At 53.9% G+C, this 20,142-nt stretch overlaps 1 protein-coding gene across 3 annotated transcripts in view; it reads left to right on the top strand.

Moving 5' to 3' along the window:
- The window catches only part of Hlcs (holocarboxylase synthetase), a 155,309-nt gene that overhangs the window by 23,338 nt on the left and 111,829 nt on the right, over positions 1-20,142 (top strand). For 2 of the 3 annotated variants that reach the window (XM_055614902.1, XM_055614903.1), the window contains exons 2-5: positions 1,910-2,044; positions 10,538-10,700; positions 10,909-11,876; positions 14,746-14,928. In XM_055614902.1, coding sequence (XP_055470877.1) covers positions 10,601-10,700; positions 10,909-11,876; positions 14,746-14,928 — 1,251 coding nt within the window. In that variant the 5' untranslated portion in view covers positions 1,910-2,044; positions 10,538-10,600. Of the gene's footprint in view, positions 1-1,909; positions 2,045-10,537; positions 10,701-10,908; positions 11,877-14,745; positions 14,929-20,142 lie in introns of those variants that run through there. The other variant, XM_055614901.1, reaches the window with a different exon arrangement.

The raw sequence follows: 20,142 nt of genomic DNA, 5'->3' as shown, positions 1-20,142 counted from the left end.
TCGGCCCCGGCGTTTCCGCGGCTGGCCCCGTGCGCAGGGCGATGGCCGCCGCCCGGCTCCGGGAAGGCGCCGCGGCCGCGCGCCCAGGCCGGCTGCGGGCGAGGGAGCCGGCCCCGCCGCGCACTTGCTTTCCTCAGCGCCACACAGTGCTTGGCTTTTCCACGCTCTCTGCCCTCTCCGCCGCCTCCTGGAAAGCGGCCTCACTTTTAGCACTAAAATGCGTTTTTTCATAGATGTCAAACCGTAACACCCGTACGCGAATCGTAAGCTTACTTCAGGGTGAATGCTTTTGGTCAAGCCGCTTAGGACTGGGCATGGAATTGCGCTAAGTGAAAAGTGTAGGGATTGAAGATGGCTCAGCGGTGAAGCACGCTAGTTGCTCTTCCAGAGCGCCCACGTCCAGCTCGTTCCCAGTCCCCACACAGTGCCTCATAACCATCTAACTCTAGCTCCAGGATTGAAGGTGGCGCACGTACACGCGGAGGCAAGACAGCTGTGCACACAAAACTAAACCTAAGGAAGACCACGCCTTCACAGGACCACCTGGACCAGGGCGGCGCGGCGCGCGCAGTCGCGGCCCCTCTCAGGACAGACAGGGAGATCCCAAAACGGAACAAGGAGTGAGGGTGTACTTTCCCACTGTGGCGCTTTTTTTTTTAATTTCTTTTTTTTAATATTTTATTATTATTAATTACACTTTATTCATTTTGTACCCCCCCCCCCCCACTGTGGCGCTTTCTAAGCCGATTATTTAAAACAAAACCTTTGGTGTTTATCTCAGAGAAGAAAATTTGCCAAAGAAAATTCCCTAGACACCTTTGAACTTTTCTAACCTGGTTGCGTGGCTTATCCCTGCTTCAGAACCCCAGAGGATGGCTTTGTGCCTACCGCCCCTTGCTGCACCCCTGCTCTGCACTGGGAGCCTTGTCCCAGCCCGGAGCTGTGCTATGCAGGCCGGTGATGCTGAGCTGTCTCCTTGCAGCCTTAGAGCCCAGCTTTTGCTGCTCTGGGTATCCCGTGATAGACTAAAACTTAAAAAAATCAAGTCACAGTCCTCCTCCCAGAAATCTGAAAGTAGAGGAAATGGATCTTCACGGTTGATAGGTTGATAGCTCACCTAAAACATGAGACGGTCCAGTCCCATGTGGGTCCTGCCATATTTGAGCCATCTCTGGATTGCTTCAATACCCAGTGCAGGGCAAAAGCTATGGAAATGGTCAGTGTACAGTATGGTTTAGGGGTCAGTGACAAGAACAAAAGTGAGTTTATTTATATAGACAGTTATTTTTTGTTTGAACCCATGGATGTGTAAAAAGGGCCAGTCACATCTGATTAGCTAACCACTCTTGTCTCTAAACCCCTCTTAAAAGCTCCAGCTTTTTCTGTTCTGGCTGTCCCTTGATTTGTTAGACTAAAATTTTAAAAATAAAATCACAGTGCTCCCAGAAATCTGAGGATAGAGGACTTCCTGACTGGGGGCACATTTCCCTTAAGACATGTCTGGTATTGTTTCTGTGGGAAAGGCCCTTTCCTGAGGTAGCCCCCACCTCTGGGTGTGCGCTTTACCCTTAACCATGCTTGTGGGTGTGATTGGAAAGCTCATGCCAGTTACAGAATTACAACTGTAACTGTTATTATAGTTATATTGGTCAGAATTATAGTGGTCAGAATTGCTTTCATGGGCATAAAAATCCAGAGATTTTGAGATTCTGGTGGTCCAGACCAGGGCTTATCTGGCTGTTTAGACGCTGCAGCTGGACATGAGGCGAAGGCTGGGGGATTGGTGCGGAAGAGCCTCAGATAGCTTACCGGAAGAAGCAAGGGGAGGTGTGTCGGTCGTGCTGAGATAAGTGTCAACTGTGGTCCGAAATGACCTTGACTCCTCTTTATCGTTTTTCCTTCTTTGCAGTCTATCGATGACTTGAACAAATGGGCCCTGTGTCTTGTCTCTCCCTTCATACTTGAGGCAGAACATATAGCGTTTGTGACCGAGAGCATTCGGGCACAAGGTGGCAGTTTCCAGAAGCCATCATCCTCAGAAACAGTGAGTTCCTCGTTCTACTTGTGTATGTGTCTCACTCTAAACCCAAGTGGTTTGTTTGGTTTTCTGTTTTATTTATGTGTGTGTTTGGTTTGTTTTGTTCAAGACTGGGTTTTTCTGGTGAATAGACCAGGCTGGCCTTGAACTCACAGAGATCCACCCGCTTCTGCCTCCTGAGCCCCGGATTAAGGGCGTGCTGCACACACCGAGACTGTTTGATTTTTAAGGAATGATCTTTCTGAATTTTTGGATGGCTCGCTTTCTTTGGGGGTGTGCCGGGCGGTGTGGAATATACTAGTAAAATTACTTTCATCTGTTTCTTTCCTGGTGCATGTACGTGTATTTGTGTTTGCATGTGTGGGTGAAGCTGGAGACCAGGGACAATCTTCCGTTTCTGTTCACCTTGTTTTGTTTTCGAGACAGGGTCTGGTACAGGGAGCTGAGGCTTACCAGTCTGCCAGTGCCTGTCTTTCTAGAGTGTTTCCTGGCCCTGCTTCCCCACCCAGAAAGGCGTGACCTGCGGGGGAGAGGGTGCAGAGACTGCTCGGGGCTGTTAGAGACCTCTGGGGAGGCAGGCTTCAGTGAGAGTTTAATTGGGGGTGAACAAAGGCTGTTTAAACCTTTACGGAGTGGGTGGAGGCTTTCAGGATGAGTGTACACGGTGGGCTAGGGGCAAGGTGCTGGGAATGCTTCATGTTCAGGAAGAATTTCAGGGGCTTGCTGGACATGCCCTTATAAGGAGACAGGAACTTTAACCTAACCCCCAAGCTACATGACCACCTCAGGGTAGCGGAGGTGGGGAAGGCTGTGTGCAGGCCCAGAACAGGCGGGAACTGTCCTACTCTTGCCAGTCTCAAGATGAGAATTTTGGGGTTTGGCCACCCCTTGACCTCACTCTGATTTTGGGGGTTTGGCCACCCCTTGACCTCGCTTTTGCTGCAGGCTGGCCCCTGGCCCCATAGGCATGGTTTTTAACTTGCTCCGGGTTATACTCAGGTCCTCATGCAAACAAGGCAAGCACTTTACCACTGGGGCCATTTCCCCAGTCCCTCTTTCCTTTTTTTCCCTTTTATATGTATTTCTTGATCGTGTATAGATATGTGCGCGTGGAAGTTAGCACATGGGGTTCGATGGCCAGGAGTCAGCTCTCTTCTACCGTGGTGGGCCTGTGGTCCACCTCAGGCTGTTGGGGTCTCAGCAAGCACCTTCACCTGCTGAGCCACCTTGCAGTGTATTTGGGCAGCAGTGTCCTGTGTTCTGTCCCCAGTGGTCTGGTCCGATCCTGTGATCTTTGCTGGCTCCCCAAATGCCTGGCTTACATAACTACGTCCTTCCTAAATATCTTGTCTGGAGCGTGCTGAAAATGCTTCAAACTCAATCACAGGCCCAAGATTTGTTGTTTAGAGTATTTTAAAAAGGAGAGAGAAGAGAAAGGGAGAGGGAGAGAGAGAGAATATTGCAAATCACACCATTTCACCTCCTTCTCACTTCTACTGAGTTACAAGTTTGATTGATACAGCTCTCCTGTAGCTTTGCTTTGTGTTGTCATTTTCATGGTTCCTCATTTCAGCTCCTTAAAATGGAAATGTATGTCCTTTTAGGTATACATTTCCTAAATGAACAAGTACCAGGATTCTGAACACTAGCATCTCTCTTATACATTATTACACACATATGGAAAGTCAAACCTTGTGCAGCCTAGGATTATGAATACATTTGGTAAGATTTCAACTTCAAACCAAAAGTCAGAATTTTAAAACATTACAGTAAAGTATCAAGTGCACACAGATCCTTTTGAAACGCGAAGATGTAACTATTGTACTTTTTTGGTTCTGGAGCTGGGTGTTGGACACAGGAGCTGGTGTTCCACAGCAGCTGCTCCACCATGGAGCTCCACCCTTGGCGTCTACCAACAAGGCTGCTGGACTGTGAGACGTCAGCTTAGTGGCTTGGCCAGGCTAAAAGCAAACTTCCCTGTTGGGGAGGTGCTGTGGCACCCAGGGTCCAGTTTTCTTTTCTTTTGTTTCTTTTCCATGCTGGGTGATTGTGAGATGTGGCCTCGGGCTCCTGCTGTGCTCTGCCATGCTACCGCTGAATTTATCCACATTGTGGCCCTCAGGATAGGGGAGGAGAGAAAAGCGGGATCCACAGCTGCCTGGGCTGTTGCCTCCCAGAGTTCAGACATGCAGTGGCCTCAGTGTCGGCTCTGGGGGAGAAGGAACACTAGATTTGGGGGTGCATTAGCACCCTGCCAGAGCCATCACCTCCTTAACTTCCTAAGGCACTGTCTAGTGGACCAGACTGGCCTGAGCTCACGGAGGTCCGTCTGCCTCTGCTCTTGGTGGTCACAGAGCGGGCTAGCAGATCAAGACATTCAGATCAGTTAGTGACCAGTGAGACAGAGAGAGGTGTGGGGTCAAGCAGGCCATGGATCAGATACCCACGGGTGGAAGGACGGCAGGCGTGGAGCGTAAGCTGTGCAAGCCCTCCCTGTGCTGTGTCGGCCTTCCCTGCCACCCGTGAGTGCAGGACCAGTCACCGTGGCTCAGCGGAGGGGAGGTTCCGGAAGCCAGCATGCTCTCACCCCGTTGTGCTGCTGTGGCGCGAGTGCCTGCCCTAGCTATGCTGAGCAGCCATCTGCTGACAAGCTGTGTTGTTGCCTGTCTGTGTTTCTGTGGACCACTCACAAGGCGTTAGAGGGCGGTCGACTTGAGGATGACGCAGCTTCACGTCTAGATGTGGGGTGCTTTGTACATTTTAGGGAAGGGCTTGCCGTGGCCGAAGCATGAGGACATGGCAGGGAAGGGGGATGGGGAGGGCACACTGAAGCTGCCTGCTGCCCACACAGCAACAGCTCAGGGAGCAGAGTGACAAATGCTCAGTGTGGGCCCCTAGCCCACGGGACGGAGGCCCTTGCATTCAGGGTGGGAACCCCTCCTCAGTGGATGAGCCGAGGGGTTCCAGAGGTGACCAGGAAGAGTGACCTTTGCCCTTGGTCGTCCCGTGGAACACTCTTCTACCTTCTCCCCACGTCAGCACACAGGTCTCGTTCTGTCTGTCCTTCCCATGTCTTACAGGCTTACGATTCCTTATCACACAATAGATGTTAGGGGCTGGAGAGGTGGCCCAGCGCGTGAAGACTGCTGGCCACTCTTCCAGAGGATCCAGGCTTGAGTCTCAGCACTACCACCTCTGTAGCTTTAGTCCAGGGGGTCTGATGCCCTCTTCCGCTCTCTGAGGGCACCAGGCATGCACATGATGCACAGACATGCCAGCAGGCAAAGCACCCATCACACTAAAACTTCTTCAGAAAGATGAAATGTACGGAGTTTAAGTGGGGAGCATGCTCTGCTCCTTCGTGTCTGCAGAACGGATGGTGAGTGGTTGGCAGTTACAGCCTGTGCTCTGCTGCAGGGGTCCTCCCCTCCTAGAGCTGCAGTGCAGACCCCTTAACACCGTCCCTCACGTTCTGGTGACCCCGGCCATAACTTCTTTCTTTTCTCAGAGAGTCCGAAGAGGCCATCTAATCCCATGAGCCTACAGTTACAGATGCTCGTGAGCCACCATGTGGGTGCTGGGAATTGAACTCAGGGCCTCTAAAAGAGCAGCCAGTGCTCTTAGCTGCTGAGCCATCTCTCTAGCCCCACAAATTATTTCATTGCTACTTTCTGACTGTGATTTGGCTACTGTTATGAATCGTGGTGTAACCATCTGCTCTGCAGGATATGTGAACGTGTCACCTGAAGGGGTCTCAACCCACAGGCTGAGAACCACTGCAGTCCGTCCAAAAGGTCACGTGTCCTTCACCTGGGGACTGAGGCTCTGCCCTGGGCTCTGGCAGGAGTGTGTGTTAGAGGCTGTTCACCAGAGGAGAGGGGCAGGGGCAGGTGGGGCGGGAGTCCCGAGACAAGGTGCAGCAGCACCTGAGGGCCTACCCCTAGTGACCTACAATTTTGTCCTGCCTTCTTAAATTCCCACATCCCCTCAAAGTAGTGCCAGCAGCTGAGGACCAAGTGTGCAGGAGTGAGCCTGGGGGACCGTTCCTTTCTGTACCTATGTCTAACCCAGGTCTTAAGCCGGGACGGCAGCAGTGGAGAGCAAGCCCTGGGCCACAGACTACCCCCCCATGCTCTGTTTACCTCCCCTCCCCCTGTAATCAGGTACTAGAACCTTGGTTTCACTCTTTTTCTGTTCATGCTTTTGATCTTGCTGTATAGCCGGGCTGGCCTTGCATTTGGGCAGTCCTCCTACATGAGCTTCCTCAGGGCTGGACTTGCAGGTGTACACCCTGCTTTTATGTTGTGAGGCAGGCTCTCACTTCACAGCCCAGCAGGCTGGCCTCAGACTTCCATTTCTGCTGGATTCTTGCATCCACAGCCAGGTTCTGCTTATTAGAACTTGTAGCAGCCTGGCGAGTGCGTTTCAGGTGACCAGGAAGCAGGCATATAGTGTACCACAGACATCAGCATAGTGCTTACGTGGGCGCATGTGGGTGCCCGGCCAGCTTGTTGCGGTTTCTGTTCCCCAGCTGCCTGCAGGGGCCTCACTTGAGAAGCGAACCTGGTATCTCACTCTGCTTCTTGGACTGGAGTTTTAATCTGAGTTTTGTGGATAATCCTTGTATGCTGCCGTAAATCATGACACCGGAGCTGAGGTGATCGGATAGACTCTGCCTGTGGCTTGAGAGGAAGCTCCAGGCCTGTCTTGGCTTCCTCAGCTTTGATCTTTGGAGTCAGCCTTCTGCGTGGCTTCCCCTTCCGTGTCTGTCCCCTTTCCCCCTTTTCGCTACCCCTTTGTTTGCTTTAATTGTCTGGAAGGCGCCCCCACCCCTGTGAAGCCTGGCTTCCCTTTGGTGGCTGGCCCACAGGCCTGTTCCCAGGCAGAGGGATCCCCCGCAGGGCTGAGAGCCTTGGCGGGGCTCTGTGTGTTGCCCTGTGGCCCTTTCCTGTCCTCGCCCTCCCTTCCGTGTGTCTTCCGGCATCTCCTCCCTCTGAGTCCTGGGAGAAAGTGGTCACTGGGCCTTTTACCGCAGCGGCAGGTGCAGGGCAGCGCGAGCAGCCCGCTGGCCGAGCGCCCGGCCGTGCACAGCGCAGCAGCGCACACTTGATGCCGCCAGCCCTATGAGATGGCTCGTGGTTAGATGCCCTTCCACAGGACTCAGGTCGGAGTCACAGCACCTCGGAGGGCAGCTCGCAGCGGCCCGTAACTTCAGCTCCCAGGAGGCCTGACGTCCTCTTCCGGTTTCTGAGGGCAGCAGTGTGCATTGCTTGTGTACATACACATCTACACACATAGACATAGACGCATGCACACATAAGTAGAAAAGTTGCCAGGAGTTTGGGTGTCATAGGACGCACTGCAGCTCAGTTAAATGGCCCCTGATTCATTCACAGCATTTTACAGTTATCTCTCCAGCTGACAGGAAGCCTCCTCACCTCAGAAAGGACTCCTCCCACCAGCGGTCCCTGTCTGCGCCCCTCTCTGACTCTGACCTGCCTTCGACTGGGTTTGCCTGTTTCAGATACGCTACCTGCATCGGCTCATGGATGGCCGTGGCGTATGGTTTTATGGCAGCTTGACCCAGGCTTGGGGAGGAGGGAACCTGCTGGCCTGCGGGACATTTTCTTAAGCAGCGATGGGTGTGAAGGGGCCCGGCCCATTGTGGGTAGCACTACCCTGCGCAGGTGGCCCTGGGTTCTGTGAGAGAGCGGGCTGAGACCGCGAGGCCTCTCAGCGGCTCCTGCCTCCAGGTCCCTGTCCTGACTGCCTTCAGTGGTGTGGAGAGTAAGCTGAATCAACCCTCCCTCCCCACCTTGGTCTTATTGTCACAGCAATAACCCCGCCAGAGACAGCGCGTTTTCTGCTGTTGATGTTCCGTCCATGACCGTGCTGTAGTCATACTTCACAAACTTTAGCGGCTACTTCCTAGCTTCTTCATGGATGTGTATGGGTCACCTGTTACAGGGTAGTTGGATTATCTTTGGTTTGGGAACAGCATAGGGTGCTGTGGGCACTTGTGGTCCCTGTGCGTGCGTGCTCATGGCGCTTCAGTTCTCTTCAGTGCATGCTCAAGTGGAAGAGCTCGCTTTGTGACCCTCGTATTCTTCCTAAAGATGCTGAACTCTTTTGTATCTCTACCTGCATTGTGTTCAGATTCCACTTTCTTTTTAAAAGTTTTACTTTATTCCACTTACTCTCTGTGTGTGTGGACTGGTGTGTGTGTGTGTGTGTGTGTGTGTGTGTGTGTGTGTGTGGACTGGTGTGCTGTGGGTGTGTGGACTGGTGTGTGTGTGTGTGTGTGTGGACTGGTGTGTGTGTGTGTGGACTGGTGTGTGTGTGTGTGTGGACTGGTGTGTGTGGACTGTGTGGTGTGGAGCACAGACAGAAGTGAGAGAATGACCTGCGGCTGTTGGTTCTGTCGTTCGCCTTGTGCTGGGGTTTGAACTCCGGTTGTCAGGCTTGGTGGGAAGTGCCTTCACCCGCTGAGCGCTCTCGCTGGCCTGGAGTTACAACTTCCTGTCGGCCTCGGCACTTGCTGGCTGCCAGTATCCTGATGCTAGCCAGCCCTGTTTGTGTTCACTTTGTTTATTGGCCGTTTGATACTTTTTTTTGAGAAATAATGTATCCAGATTCCATTCTCTCCACCTGAAGAGCACACTGCTTACTTTCCCGCTGTTGAATTGGAGGAGATTGTTGTGAGACTGGCAGATATCTCCCCCAGTCTTTGCGTGTTGTCCTTTGAAATCCTGGTGCTGTCCACTGTGTCGTTTTCCTATTTCGCCTGTACTTTAGTGTCGCATCGAGAACCGGATGCTGGGTCCCGGCAGCTGGCACGGCTTTCTGCTGAGGGCTTCCACTCCCACCTCTCCAGTTGAGGCCCTGAGCCAGGGGGGGCGATGGTGTGAGGGAAGGACCACCCCTTTCTTTCATGTTTGGATTTCTGGTTATTCCCGAGGCGTATTCTTTTCGTGGGTTTCCAGCAGGAAATTTAATTTGTTCTAAGATCTGATCCCCTGAACTTTAGAATTGGAATTCAGACTTCTGTAGCATCTAGTTGTGAACTCTGGGGCAGTGTGCCCTTGAGACCTTTTTGGGTAGTAGAGGTAGCATCTCACAGACTATCACGCGCACTGATCGAGGACTTTAGCCTAAGCTTTACTCCGCTTTTTATTATGAAAGGTTGGTCTTCATTACTTATGGAAGTATGTGTGTGTCAGACTGGAAGAGGGAGCTGGGTGGGCAGAAGCAGCAGGAAGTGCTCAGGGATACTGAGCACCTGTCCGGCTCCCATGGGACACAGCATGGGACACAGCATGGCAGTGTGCTCAGTTTCCCTCCTATACAGATAGGGGGATGAGCGGCGCCAGGAGCCAGGGAGCAGCCGTGAGTGGAGCTTGAATCCCACGCTGCAGCTTCCTGCTCAGCTCCCTCTCCCCCGGACTCCTGGGAGATCGTGTCTCCTGCTGTGAAATTCTTTGGTACAAAGCCCTGAGGCTTTAAAGCCGTTTCTTCTACTCTTGTGCCCGGCGCCCTCTGGTGGTAGGATTGGGAACTGTCTGCGCCGGTGTCTGGATCTGTGTTGGGCAGCTTGGTTTCCTGGAGTGCAGCCCTGGGGCAGCGGAGGGTCTGGTGGGCCTCCCCGAGGAGCTTTGCAGCCGGCCCCCCTGCACGTGGAGGTAGCCGGTGGGCAGGCTTCCTTTACACTGGCGGGGCGCTCCGCACACTTCTGTCCTGTGCCCGTCACAAAAGGGCAGTTAGGGTCGCCCGTGTCTGGAGAGGGCGCCTTTCACCTTTAGAGCCCTGAGGCATTGGAGCTTTGCTTTCCTTTATTTATTGGCGAGTTATATTTATTCTTATCCTGCTCTTCTTTTTTAAACTTAATTTTAAGTGTGTGGGAGTTTTGCTTGCATGTTGTCTGTGCATGGGTGTGGTGCCCATGGAGGTCAGCAGAGGGCGTTAGAGCCCCTGGAACTGGAGCTGTGTGAGCCGCCACAAGGGTGCCAGGCACTAACTAGGTCCTCTGGAGAGGCATCAGTGAGGCTAACCTTGGAGCCGATTCTCCTGTCCTTTGTTTTGACTTTTGAGCCAGGGTCTCACTGCCTGGCTTCTGTTGGCTTTGAACTTGAGGTCCTCAGGCTTAGTCTTGTTGCTGCTGGCGTGAGAGGCATGCATCCCTAGCAGGCGCAAGTCCAGGGACACTGAACCACGGAGCTCTGGTTAGTGCTTTGTAACCAGTCACTCTTGTTAGGTCAGAATGAGAACATCTGAGCCCAAACACCTTGCTCCTGACCAAAGGCAATGTCTGGTCACCTGCTGGATACCGTCTGTGACTGTAACCTGTAACCTGTGACCTACTGGATACCGTCTGTGCCTGTACCTGTGACCTCTGACCTGTGACCTGCTGCAGACCGTCTGTGACTGTAACTAGAGGATCCCGGGGTTAAGTATTGGGAAGGTTTCAGCTTCTCTTTCTCCCTCACCTGCTCTCTCTCTCAGGTTGTAAAATGGTCGGACTGCTGTTTGCCGTTAGCTTGCCGGCCTGGTGATCCCTTCCAGGTAATGGCTAAAGCGAGCGTGGATGACTTCAGCAAGCTCGGGCTGGCATTCATGGAGGACAGACTGCAGATGGAGAACGGACTGGTAGCCCAGAAGATCGTCTGTAAGTAACTCTAGGAAAGTTCCCAGGGACGCCGCGGAGAGTAATCGGCGGGTCTTAGGTAAAAGTTACCTTCAGTTTCAGCCCACAGGTGTGCTCTCACCGCAGTGGATACAGTTAGTGCACGCGGGGACTGAGGTGGAGGGGTGCGCTTTGCTCTGTTGGGTGTCCGAGCCAGTGTTGACTAATGACCTTTCCCACTGTGCTCCAGCAGTTCACTTACAGGACTCTGCTCTGAGGGAACTCAGCAAGGCCTCCGGCGAGCAAGTGCAAGCCTCGCCCCTGACCCCAGCACCTTCCCTCGGGGGCATCATGGAGCAGGCTGGCCAAGGTGACGGGAAGGCCACTGGAGAAGGCTCTTCCCCGCTGAAGACAGGCTGTGGCTCGGGGAGAGAGCCTGCCGCCGATGGGGACCCAGGACCGGGCTGCGCCGAGCGACACCAGCTGCACCTCTCCAGCTGCCACGAGTGCTTGGAGCTGGAGAGCCGCACCATCGAGTCTGTGAGGTGTGCCTCTGCGGAGGGCACTCCGGATCTTCCCGAGGGCCGAGGCGGCGGTGTGGAGGCTGCTGCGGAGGGGCCTGGCCCTGAGCAGAAGGGACGGAGGGGCAACGTCTCCGGAAAGGCGCCCAACATCCTGCTCTATGTGGGCTCCGGGTCCGAGGAGGCCCTGGGCCGGCTGCAGCAGGTGCGCGCCGCCCTGGAGGACTGCGTGGACACCGACAGCTACACCCTCTACCACCTGCGGGAGGACAGCGCTCTCAGGGACCCCTGGCCCGACAGCTGCCTGCTGCTGGTCGTTGCCAGCCGGGAGCCTGTCCCTAGAGACGCACAGCGGCGGTTCCTGGCCTACCTTTCTCAGGGAGGGAAGGTGTTGGGCCTGTCCTCCTCCTTCACGGTCGGTGGCTTTCGGGTGACAAGTAGGGACTCGCTGCGGAACACAGCCCAGAACTTGGTTTTCTCCAAGGCCGATGGGAATGAGGTTCGGCTCAGTGTCCTGAGCAGCGGCTATGTTTACGAGGAAGGCTTAAGCCCGCTCAGTGTCCTGAGCAGCGGCTATGTTTACGAGGAAGGCTTAAGCCCAGGCCGGGTCCAGGGCCACCTGGAGAATGAGGACAAGGACAAGGCCATCGTGCACGTGCCTTTTGGAACCCGAGGAGGGGAAGCCGTTCTCTGCCAGGTACTGGCCGTGGTGCTGGTACCATGCTTTTTGGGTGTATTTGGGTGTGCTCATGAGGGAGTCCCAAGAGCGGCTGGAGCAGTAGCCCAGTGGTAAAGTGCTGGCCGTGCGAGTGGGATTCCCCACAACCCGTGTGAGAAGAGCAGGCGCGGTGGTGGTGGTGTCTGCCACCCTGGTGCTGGCGGGGGTGGGGGGGGTGGGGAGCCGTGGTGGTGGTGTCTGCCACCCCGGTGCTGGCGGGGGGGTGGGGAGCCGTGGTGGTGGTGTCTGCAACCCCGGTGCTGGTGGGGGGGCGGGGAGCCGTGGTGGTGGTGTCTGCCACCCCGGTGCTGGCGGGGGGCGGGGAGCCTGCTGTAGTCCCTGGGGCTTGCTGTACCACAGTGGCCCGTGCTTGGTCAGTTCCTGGCCGGAGAGAGGCCCCGCCTGGAACACCGTGGTGGGCAGCACTGAGGAACACCACGGTGGGCAGCACTGAGGGATGGCAGCAGAGACGGTTCATGGTCTTGATAGGAACGGCTAGTTCTTAGTCGCGCTCTGGGCTGCGTGTCTGCTGGCGCCTTGTGAAGGCTAAGTTGAGGGCTTTTGTGAATACCTCAATAATCAAATCGCATGTGATTGAGGAGCCGAGGCAGGAGGTGGCAAGGTTCGCTAACCCTCCGGCTTGACCAAGGATCAGCCAGAAAAGCCTTTCTTGTTTTAATCATCATTAATCTCCCTAAAATATTAACTTATTTTTTTGCCTCAAAGCACGCCCTGGTTACGTCATTCAGCCCTTGTTCAAAGGCGTAGGGTGGTGATTTCAAAGCAGCACCTGCCACGTTCAGTGACGCTCTTGGTCGTGCGTGTATTTAGTGTTGGACAGATCTTCACAGCGTCTCTTCTCTGCCAATGTGTTATGTTTACACCTAAGTGCGTAGGTCTGAAGCGCTGGCTCAGCAGTTTAGAGCACTGGCTGCCCTTCTGGAGGTCCTGGGTTTGATTCCCAGCACCTGCATAGCGGCTCACGGTGTCTGGGACTGCATTTCCAGGGGATCAGCCTTGTCTTCTGATCTCTGCAGGCACACACACACATACAGGCACGCAAACAACCCGTACAGACATCCCAGATTTCTGTCCGCCTCTGTGGGACACACGTGTGGGGCCAGAGGCCAGCTCTGGGCACGGCCCTCGCTTCCTACCTTGAGGACAGTCTCTTGTTTACTGCTGCACCTCCCTGGCTCCCTGGGCAGCGGCCACCAGGACACTCCTGTGTCACCTCCCTCTGCGGCAGCACAGGCATCGGATGTGTGCTGAGGCCGCCCTCCACAGGGTCTGGGAACGCAGGCCTGCCTGCTTACACAGCCAGCTCCTAGTCCCGCTCTTTCCCCTCTTGTTTCTTTGTTGTAAAGCCCAGTGTTTGTTAAGTTGCTGGCCAGGCAGAGATTCTCAGAATGCAGAAGTCTGGGCCCTAGGACAGTTCACACGCAGAGCCAGCCGGCTTCCTGTGGGGCTGCGGACCACATGGGCTGGTTTCAGAGGCCCCAGTAAATGTTCCTCTTATCTTTCCCTCTGCAAATGTGGTCACCATAGCAACCATGCATTCTCAAAAAATTCTCTTGAAAACCCCGCTTCCTGGAGCCATATTTCAGTTTTGAAGAATTTTTTTTCCCACTTCTGTGCACAGACTTATACTAGGAAATTGATTCGGCACGTTGCAACCCACTTCCCCAAGTTCCAGGACCCAGCTGCCTGCTGCACCGTTTAAATTGACCCCAATACTATCATAAAATGTGATACTTCAGTATGTTGCCCTAGGAAGAAAAAAAGGCAATATGATACAGGTTCACAAATCAGAGTCGGAGGGTTAGACCGTCATCTCTCGTTCTAAGTGACTTCCAGGCTCCTGTGTGGCAGGGTCACCGCGTCCTCCAGCCTCCGCCACCACACCGCCTGGCTGAAACTGGCTGATAGAAGACTGCAGACTGCCTGGTTTCCTGTTTCCATTCAGTTTCATAGCCTTCATCTTTGTAGGAAATCTAGTAATGATATAACCCAGTAAGAGAAGGAAAAGCACCTCCAGGCAGGGTACAAGTGCCCGCCAGGCGGGGCACCCTGCTCGCCTGCCTTCGCCTTCACAGTGACAAGAAAGAGAGAAGCAGAATTAATGCTGGCATTTGATTAGCAAATGGATTTGGGCATGAAGTTGCCTAAATGCAGCCGAAAAATGAAATTGAGAAAGTTTCCTTTGCTTCTTCGGTTTAGCTCAGGGAAGGCGTTTCACAGCGGAGCTTTTCTGTTTTTGACTTGTTGGGCTAGATTAGTCTTCATGGTGAGGTGTGGTCACGTAAACTGTAGGCATTTAGCAGCATCGCTGGTCTCTGCCCAGTGGGTGCCAGCCGCCCCTCTATGTCTGTTGCCAGGGACATTTTCCTCTGCCTTTCAGTCCATCTGAGAAGCCTTCTGCTTAGCGGGGCCAGGCCATGGAGCTAGGCCCGTCATCAGCAGCCAGCGGCTGGACTGAGGCGTGTTAGGATTACAGAGGAGCAGGACGCAGGGCAGCATGCCCGCCCAGCTCTTGTCCAGGCTGAGTGGCTTTCCCAGGGGCCTGTGCTTGGTCGATGGTGAAAGTCACGACCGGGAAAGTCCGGTGGCATCCAGAGTCCCACCATGTCTCTGAACCGGGAAGCCCATTCTAAGCTCTTTTCTTGTTTGTTTCTTTTTTTCTTTTATGGCATTTATTTACCTTGTGTGTTTTGACGTGATTTTCCGGATGGTCAGGCTCACAGTTGGTGGGACGCTGATAAGAAGGGAAGTGAGTTCAGGTTCTCGTCAGGCCTGGCCTAGAGACCTCTCCCTGGGGCCCGCTGCTCACTGCTCTGCCTGTCCCCAGGTGCATCTGGAGCTCCCGCCCAGTGCTGCCGTGGTGCACACCCGAGAAGACTTCGATGTGCTCAAATCCAGCAACGAGAGAAGACACGACGTCCTTAGAGATGTCCTGACCACCCTCGGCCTGGGCTGCGATGCACGGCAGGCCCCAGCCTTAACCCCGCTGCGCTTGCTGCTGGCCACTGAGGTGGGTGTGCTCAGCGGGGAGCGTCCGCCCCAAGCCCTGGCCTGAGTGTTCCCTTCACCACCCCTGTCAGCGTGATTGCTCTTTTCACTTCAGGGCTGGAAACCATGTTAATGGAGTGCCAGTATCTTTAATGTTTTATTTGTGTGTGTGTGAAGTAGAGGTGACTGTGGAGTTAGGGGTGTAAAGTCTGAAGTTTGTGGTTTTTATAGGGACGTGCAGCTCTGTCTGTACCAGAAGTGCATGGCTGCATCTCCATGTGTGTGGTTCTGTGTCTGAGGATGCAACCGAGTGTGGATTAGACACCTGACAAAATAAAGACCCAGTGCTGGGCCAGGAGATGGCAGTTGGCGAAGAGCAGGTGTGAGCCCCGAGAAGAGTGTGAAGCGGGCTGCAGAAGTGTGCTCCTGACGGGGGGCAGACACGGGAGGGTCCTGGACGCTCCAGGCCACCAGCCTGGCCTGCGTGGCGCTAGACGAAGAGGCCCTGTCTGGAATAAGGGAGAAGGAGAGCGAAGAGTGGCTGCCAAGGTTGTCCCGACGTGTGCTGCAGTACATGCTCTCCCTTCTTGCCTGGACATGCGCAGACACATACATGCATAATGTCATACACACACACACACACACACAGCTAAAAACGATCCTGTCTCTGCTGAACATGCACAGACACATACATGCATAATGTCACACACACACACACACACACACAGCTAAAAACGATCCTGTCTCTGCTGAACATGCAGACTGGTGTTCCTGTCACTGTCTGAACAGTACAGAGGACAGTAGAGCAACTATTCACGTTTGCAGTGTATTAGGTGTTTCTCGTCTTCTGAAGAGTGCATGCTTAGTGCGTGCTGAGGCTGTGCTGTTCTGCATATGGCTTCCGGTGCAGGAGGGAGGGAGAGCAGGAAACAGCCCCCTGTGTGTGCTGAAGGGTCCCTGTTTCAGGGTCTGTAAGCAGTTGGGGTGAAAAACAGTTGTTTTGATTTGGGTTTTTCTCAGCAAATCTTTGGGTGGGAAAATCACAACTTCTGTTTGTGCTGATGTCTGCTCTCTTGTGCCAAGAAGGCTTTGGCTTTCATGTTTGTCACTCCCATCGGAGAGGAAAATGGAAATGCTGGAAATGTGTTTGGGAGTCTACCAGCATTTGCTGCTGGTCCGGGGGCAGGGGTACCTGGCTTTGGGCAGGCTGCCAGATTCTCCAGGTGTGTTCTTACTAATCCCTTCACAGTGACACGCTGTCAGTGTCTCGGCTCTGTGACAGATGATCTTGTGGAACTCTTTCTCTTGTCAGCCAGTAAGGGCCAGCCAGTTAGTGATTTTAACACATAGCAGAGCCACGGTGGTCCGGGGACTCCACACACAGCCCACCTGCTTCACCTGGAAAGAGAAAAGCAGCCTTCACACCTGTGTTGTGCAAAGGGCGATGCTGGCTGTCAGGCCGGCCGCCGACCCTGGGCAAGCAAGGCCAGGGCTTTGCCTTGCGTGCCTGTGCCGTCCTGGCTCAGAGAGACAGACGCAGATCCCAGATGGCCGTGTGATGGCTGGGGAGACGCGGGAAGCGTGTGAGAACGCTGTGCGGCTTCCACAATAATGCAGTGAGGCTGCTGAGAGGTTGAATGGTTGAAGAACAGACGTGCTGAACAAGCACCTGGTGCCAAGTCAATTTATTAAAAAAACTAACACCAACTCGGGGTGATCTTTTCTCTTTAAAAACATTCTTTTGTTTCATTTTCATTACCAACCAGCTGTTTTCTGACACAAGTTCTCACTAGCCCATACTGGCCTGGAACACACTATGTGACAGAGGCCACCCTTAAGCCTACAGTGGTCCCCCTGCCTCAGAGGCATCTGGAGTGCTGGGATTACAGTGTGAGCCACCAGGCCCAGCCCTGCCGTTCATACTGTTTCTGACACACGTGACTGGGCAGTAGCCACATAACTTCTGTTTGTGCCTTCGTCTGAGGAATGCAAACTCCCAAGTTACTTATCATTGTTTATTGTTATTATTATATGTGCACTAATGTTTTGCCTGTATGTATATCTGTGTGAGGGTGTTGAGTCCCCTAGAGCTGGAATTATAGACAGTTGTGGGTACTGGGTATTGAACCTGGGTCCTCTGGACGAACAGCCAGTGTTTTTAACCACTGAGCCATCTCTCCAGCCCACTTATCACTGTTTTATGTTATGACATATAAAATGCCAAGTCCAGGCAGTCCTTGGAGCTTTGGGCTTGTCCCTGTGGAATATGTGTTAGTCTCCCAGGTGCTCCTGACGTCCTGAGCATCGAGGGTTGCAGCGGAGATGAGCCCAAGCATGTGAAGGCTGCCAGGCTCCTAGCCTGGGAGGCCAGAGGCCTGCTTGCGGGTCGTAGGCCTTTGACTGGCAGAGAAATGAAGAGGACAGGCGGCCTCGGGTTATTTTCCTGTAAACAGTTGTCAGGAACCCTTTGCTGTTTGAGGTTTTGTGTTGGAGGAACGTGGAGGAGAGATTGCTATTTTGGTCTTTCAGTTCCTGGAGAGAGTGCCGCACACGAGCGCTAGGACCGGGGTAGCCCCCGCCGCACCCGCACAGAGAGCCTGGCCTGTGTGGGGTGGAGACGGGCCTCCCCGGGCAGGCTGACAGCTGGGCCCCCAGGTTGTCCGGCTCTGGGCTCAGCAAGACACCCTGCCTCAGGAAATAAAGTGGGGAGCAGCCTCTGGCCTCTGCCCTCTCACTTGCTCACACACACAGTGAATTCAGCTCTTTAAAATACCCCACAGCAGCCGTGGCAATGGGGGTATTTTCCTACTGGTATGTGTTTTCCTATTGAGTAATTGACTGGGGAAATATTAATTACCCACTCAGAAATCATGGGGATGATGTTCCTGAAAAAGGTGAAAGCCAGTGTTTGTGCAGTGTGCAAGACTCCCACACTGAGGACTGAGGACCTGATTACATATAGTTGTGGAAAGAACAATATTCAGAAACTGCCCCTGCACAACTGGGTCCCGGTCTCGTCTCCCTGACACACTCAAGCTTCCCGATGTGGGCTCTGAGGCCTGCCTCTGCCCGGTTGCTTGATTCTGGCCAAGTTCTGTTGAATGTTGAGAGCGCAGGGACGTGAACGCGTGTGCCTGGGTGTGGTGTGTCTCCATTGCTTGATGTTCCTCAGACGCTCTGGAGTGCCCTGAACATGCTGCAGAGGTTGAGGTCAGAGGTGAGGGTTTTCTTTTCTAGTGTTGACCAAGTGCCGTGTTTTCTGGGAGCAGGAAGTTCTCCAGACAGTTGTAGTGAGAGCAGGTTTGAAAATGGCGACAGGAGGAGATGCTTTTGGGGGCAGCCAGCAGCTTCCCCTTGCCCCTGGCCTGAGGGCTTTTCTAGTCACTGTGCAGGTAGCTTCCCGCACAAACCCGCGAGGCCTTGGTGGGCTTGGCTGTTTTGTTTTCCTTCCTGCATCTCTGCACTGAAGGGCTCATTGACTTCTGGATGAGAGGCGTAGGAGGAGGCTCTTGTTGGGCCTGCCTGCCCTGGAGGCTAGGAGTTTGTGCAGACTTCCCTCACTGCTTTGTGGAAAGAGCACTGCTGTGAGAGTCCACACTTTGACCACACGGTGTCACTGCTGGGTTGCCTGCGCCTCAGAACCCCCTGAGGCGAATGGTTCAGAAATTTAAGTTATTCTCTCTGCATCACTGCCACATAGTCTGATTTTTTGATGTTTTCTGTTACATCGGTGGCACTTTCTTTTGGGTCTGCAGAAATTATTTCAGCGCCACAGTTCATAAAATTCATCCGTTCATTCAACATTTATTCAGTAGTAAGTCCTGCTCTAGGACAGGACGTGAAAGAACAAAATAAATAGAGAAATTATCTCAATGCCTTGACTGCGCGGCAGCTGTGTTTACCCAGTGTGGAGCCTGACGCTGCTCCTGACGGCAAGAAGCACGGAAGATTTATGACTCCCCTGCCCCCAGGGCTCTGTCACCAGAAGGGAAGAGACACAGAAGAACTGTGGACCCGGTGTTCCTGAGGAGAACCGAGCCCCATGATGTGGGCCTTGCCCCCCAAACCACCACAGTGCTCCGGGAGTGTGATGACGCGAGGCTCTGGGCCTGGCTGGCCTTCCTCGCTGAGCAGGCTCTTCACGCTTGACAGTCCTCCCCGGGGGAAAGGGGTGCAGGCCTCAGTGAGGCCGGTGTGCTGAGAACACCAGCCCTGCCAACCCTGCAGCCGCTCACCTGGATGCGCAGAAACGGCGGCAAGAGTTGGGGTGCGTTGACACACTTGGACAGGGACACACGTGCACACACGCACGTGTACACACATACACTTACACACACACACACACACACACACACACACACACACACACACACACACACGTGCGCATGTCCACGTACACGATCAGGCTGTTTCAATAATGCCTTGATGTTTGCTTTCCTTTTCCTGATTGCCTGTCTGAATGTCTGTTACTTTGGGTTAAACCGGTGCGTGTCGTCAGCCCTTGGGAGCACCCTACTGCTGTGCTTCCAGCTGGAGCGTTTGGGATCTTCGTAGACGCCGGCACTTGGTTAAAGTCTGACATCTGGCTTCATGCTTTAGACCAGTGGTTCTCAACCTATGGGCCGAGACCCCTTTGGAGCTGAACAACTTTTTTTTTTTAAGTTCTTTAAGACAGGGTTTCTTTGTGTAGCCCTGGCTCTCCTGGACTCACTCTGTAGACCAGGCTGGCCTCAACTCACAGAGATCCGCCTGCCTCTGCCTCTGCTGGGGTCCCAGGCGTTTGTTACCACGCTGAACAGCCCTTTCACAGGGTCGCATATCATGTGTCCTCATATTGGATATTTACTTTATGATTCCTCACCGCACAATTGCAGTTGGGAAGTAGCAACGAAGTGACTTTATGGTCGGGTCAGCTCAGCACAGGAGCTGTGTTAAAGGGTCGACGTGAGGAGGGTTGAGAGCCGCTGGTTTAGAGGGTGCAGCCTTGCCAGTGGAGCGTGGCACAGCTGTGGGCTGAGGTGTGGGTGGAAGGCGTTGCTGGGCCCAGTCAGAACTGGTGCCCTGCTCCTGCTGGGGTGACCGGAACCCTCTGGACCATTTCTCCACAAATCGGCTCATCCACCATGCCCAAAACAGGGCTGAGCGGGGCCAGGCTGGTGTGATGAGTGCTTGCTGTGGGCTGGGTTACGGGCTGGCCTCATGTGTTGGTGCCCCGAATCTGGTGGAGGGCAGGCGG

Source organism: Psammomys obesus, unplaced genomic scaffold (assembly GCF_907164565.1).
Source record: "Psammomys obesus unplaced genomic scaffold, mPsaObe1.curated_primary_1811, whole genome shotgun sequence".
Taxonomy (NCBI): domain Eukaryota; kingdom Metazoa; phylum Chordata; class Mammalia; order Rodentia; family Muridae; genus Psammomys; species Psammomys obesus.
The sequence above is the reverse complement of the archived record's forward strand: the minus strand, read 5'-3'. Positions and strand labels throughout refer to the sequence as shown.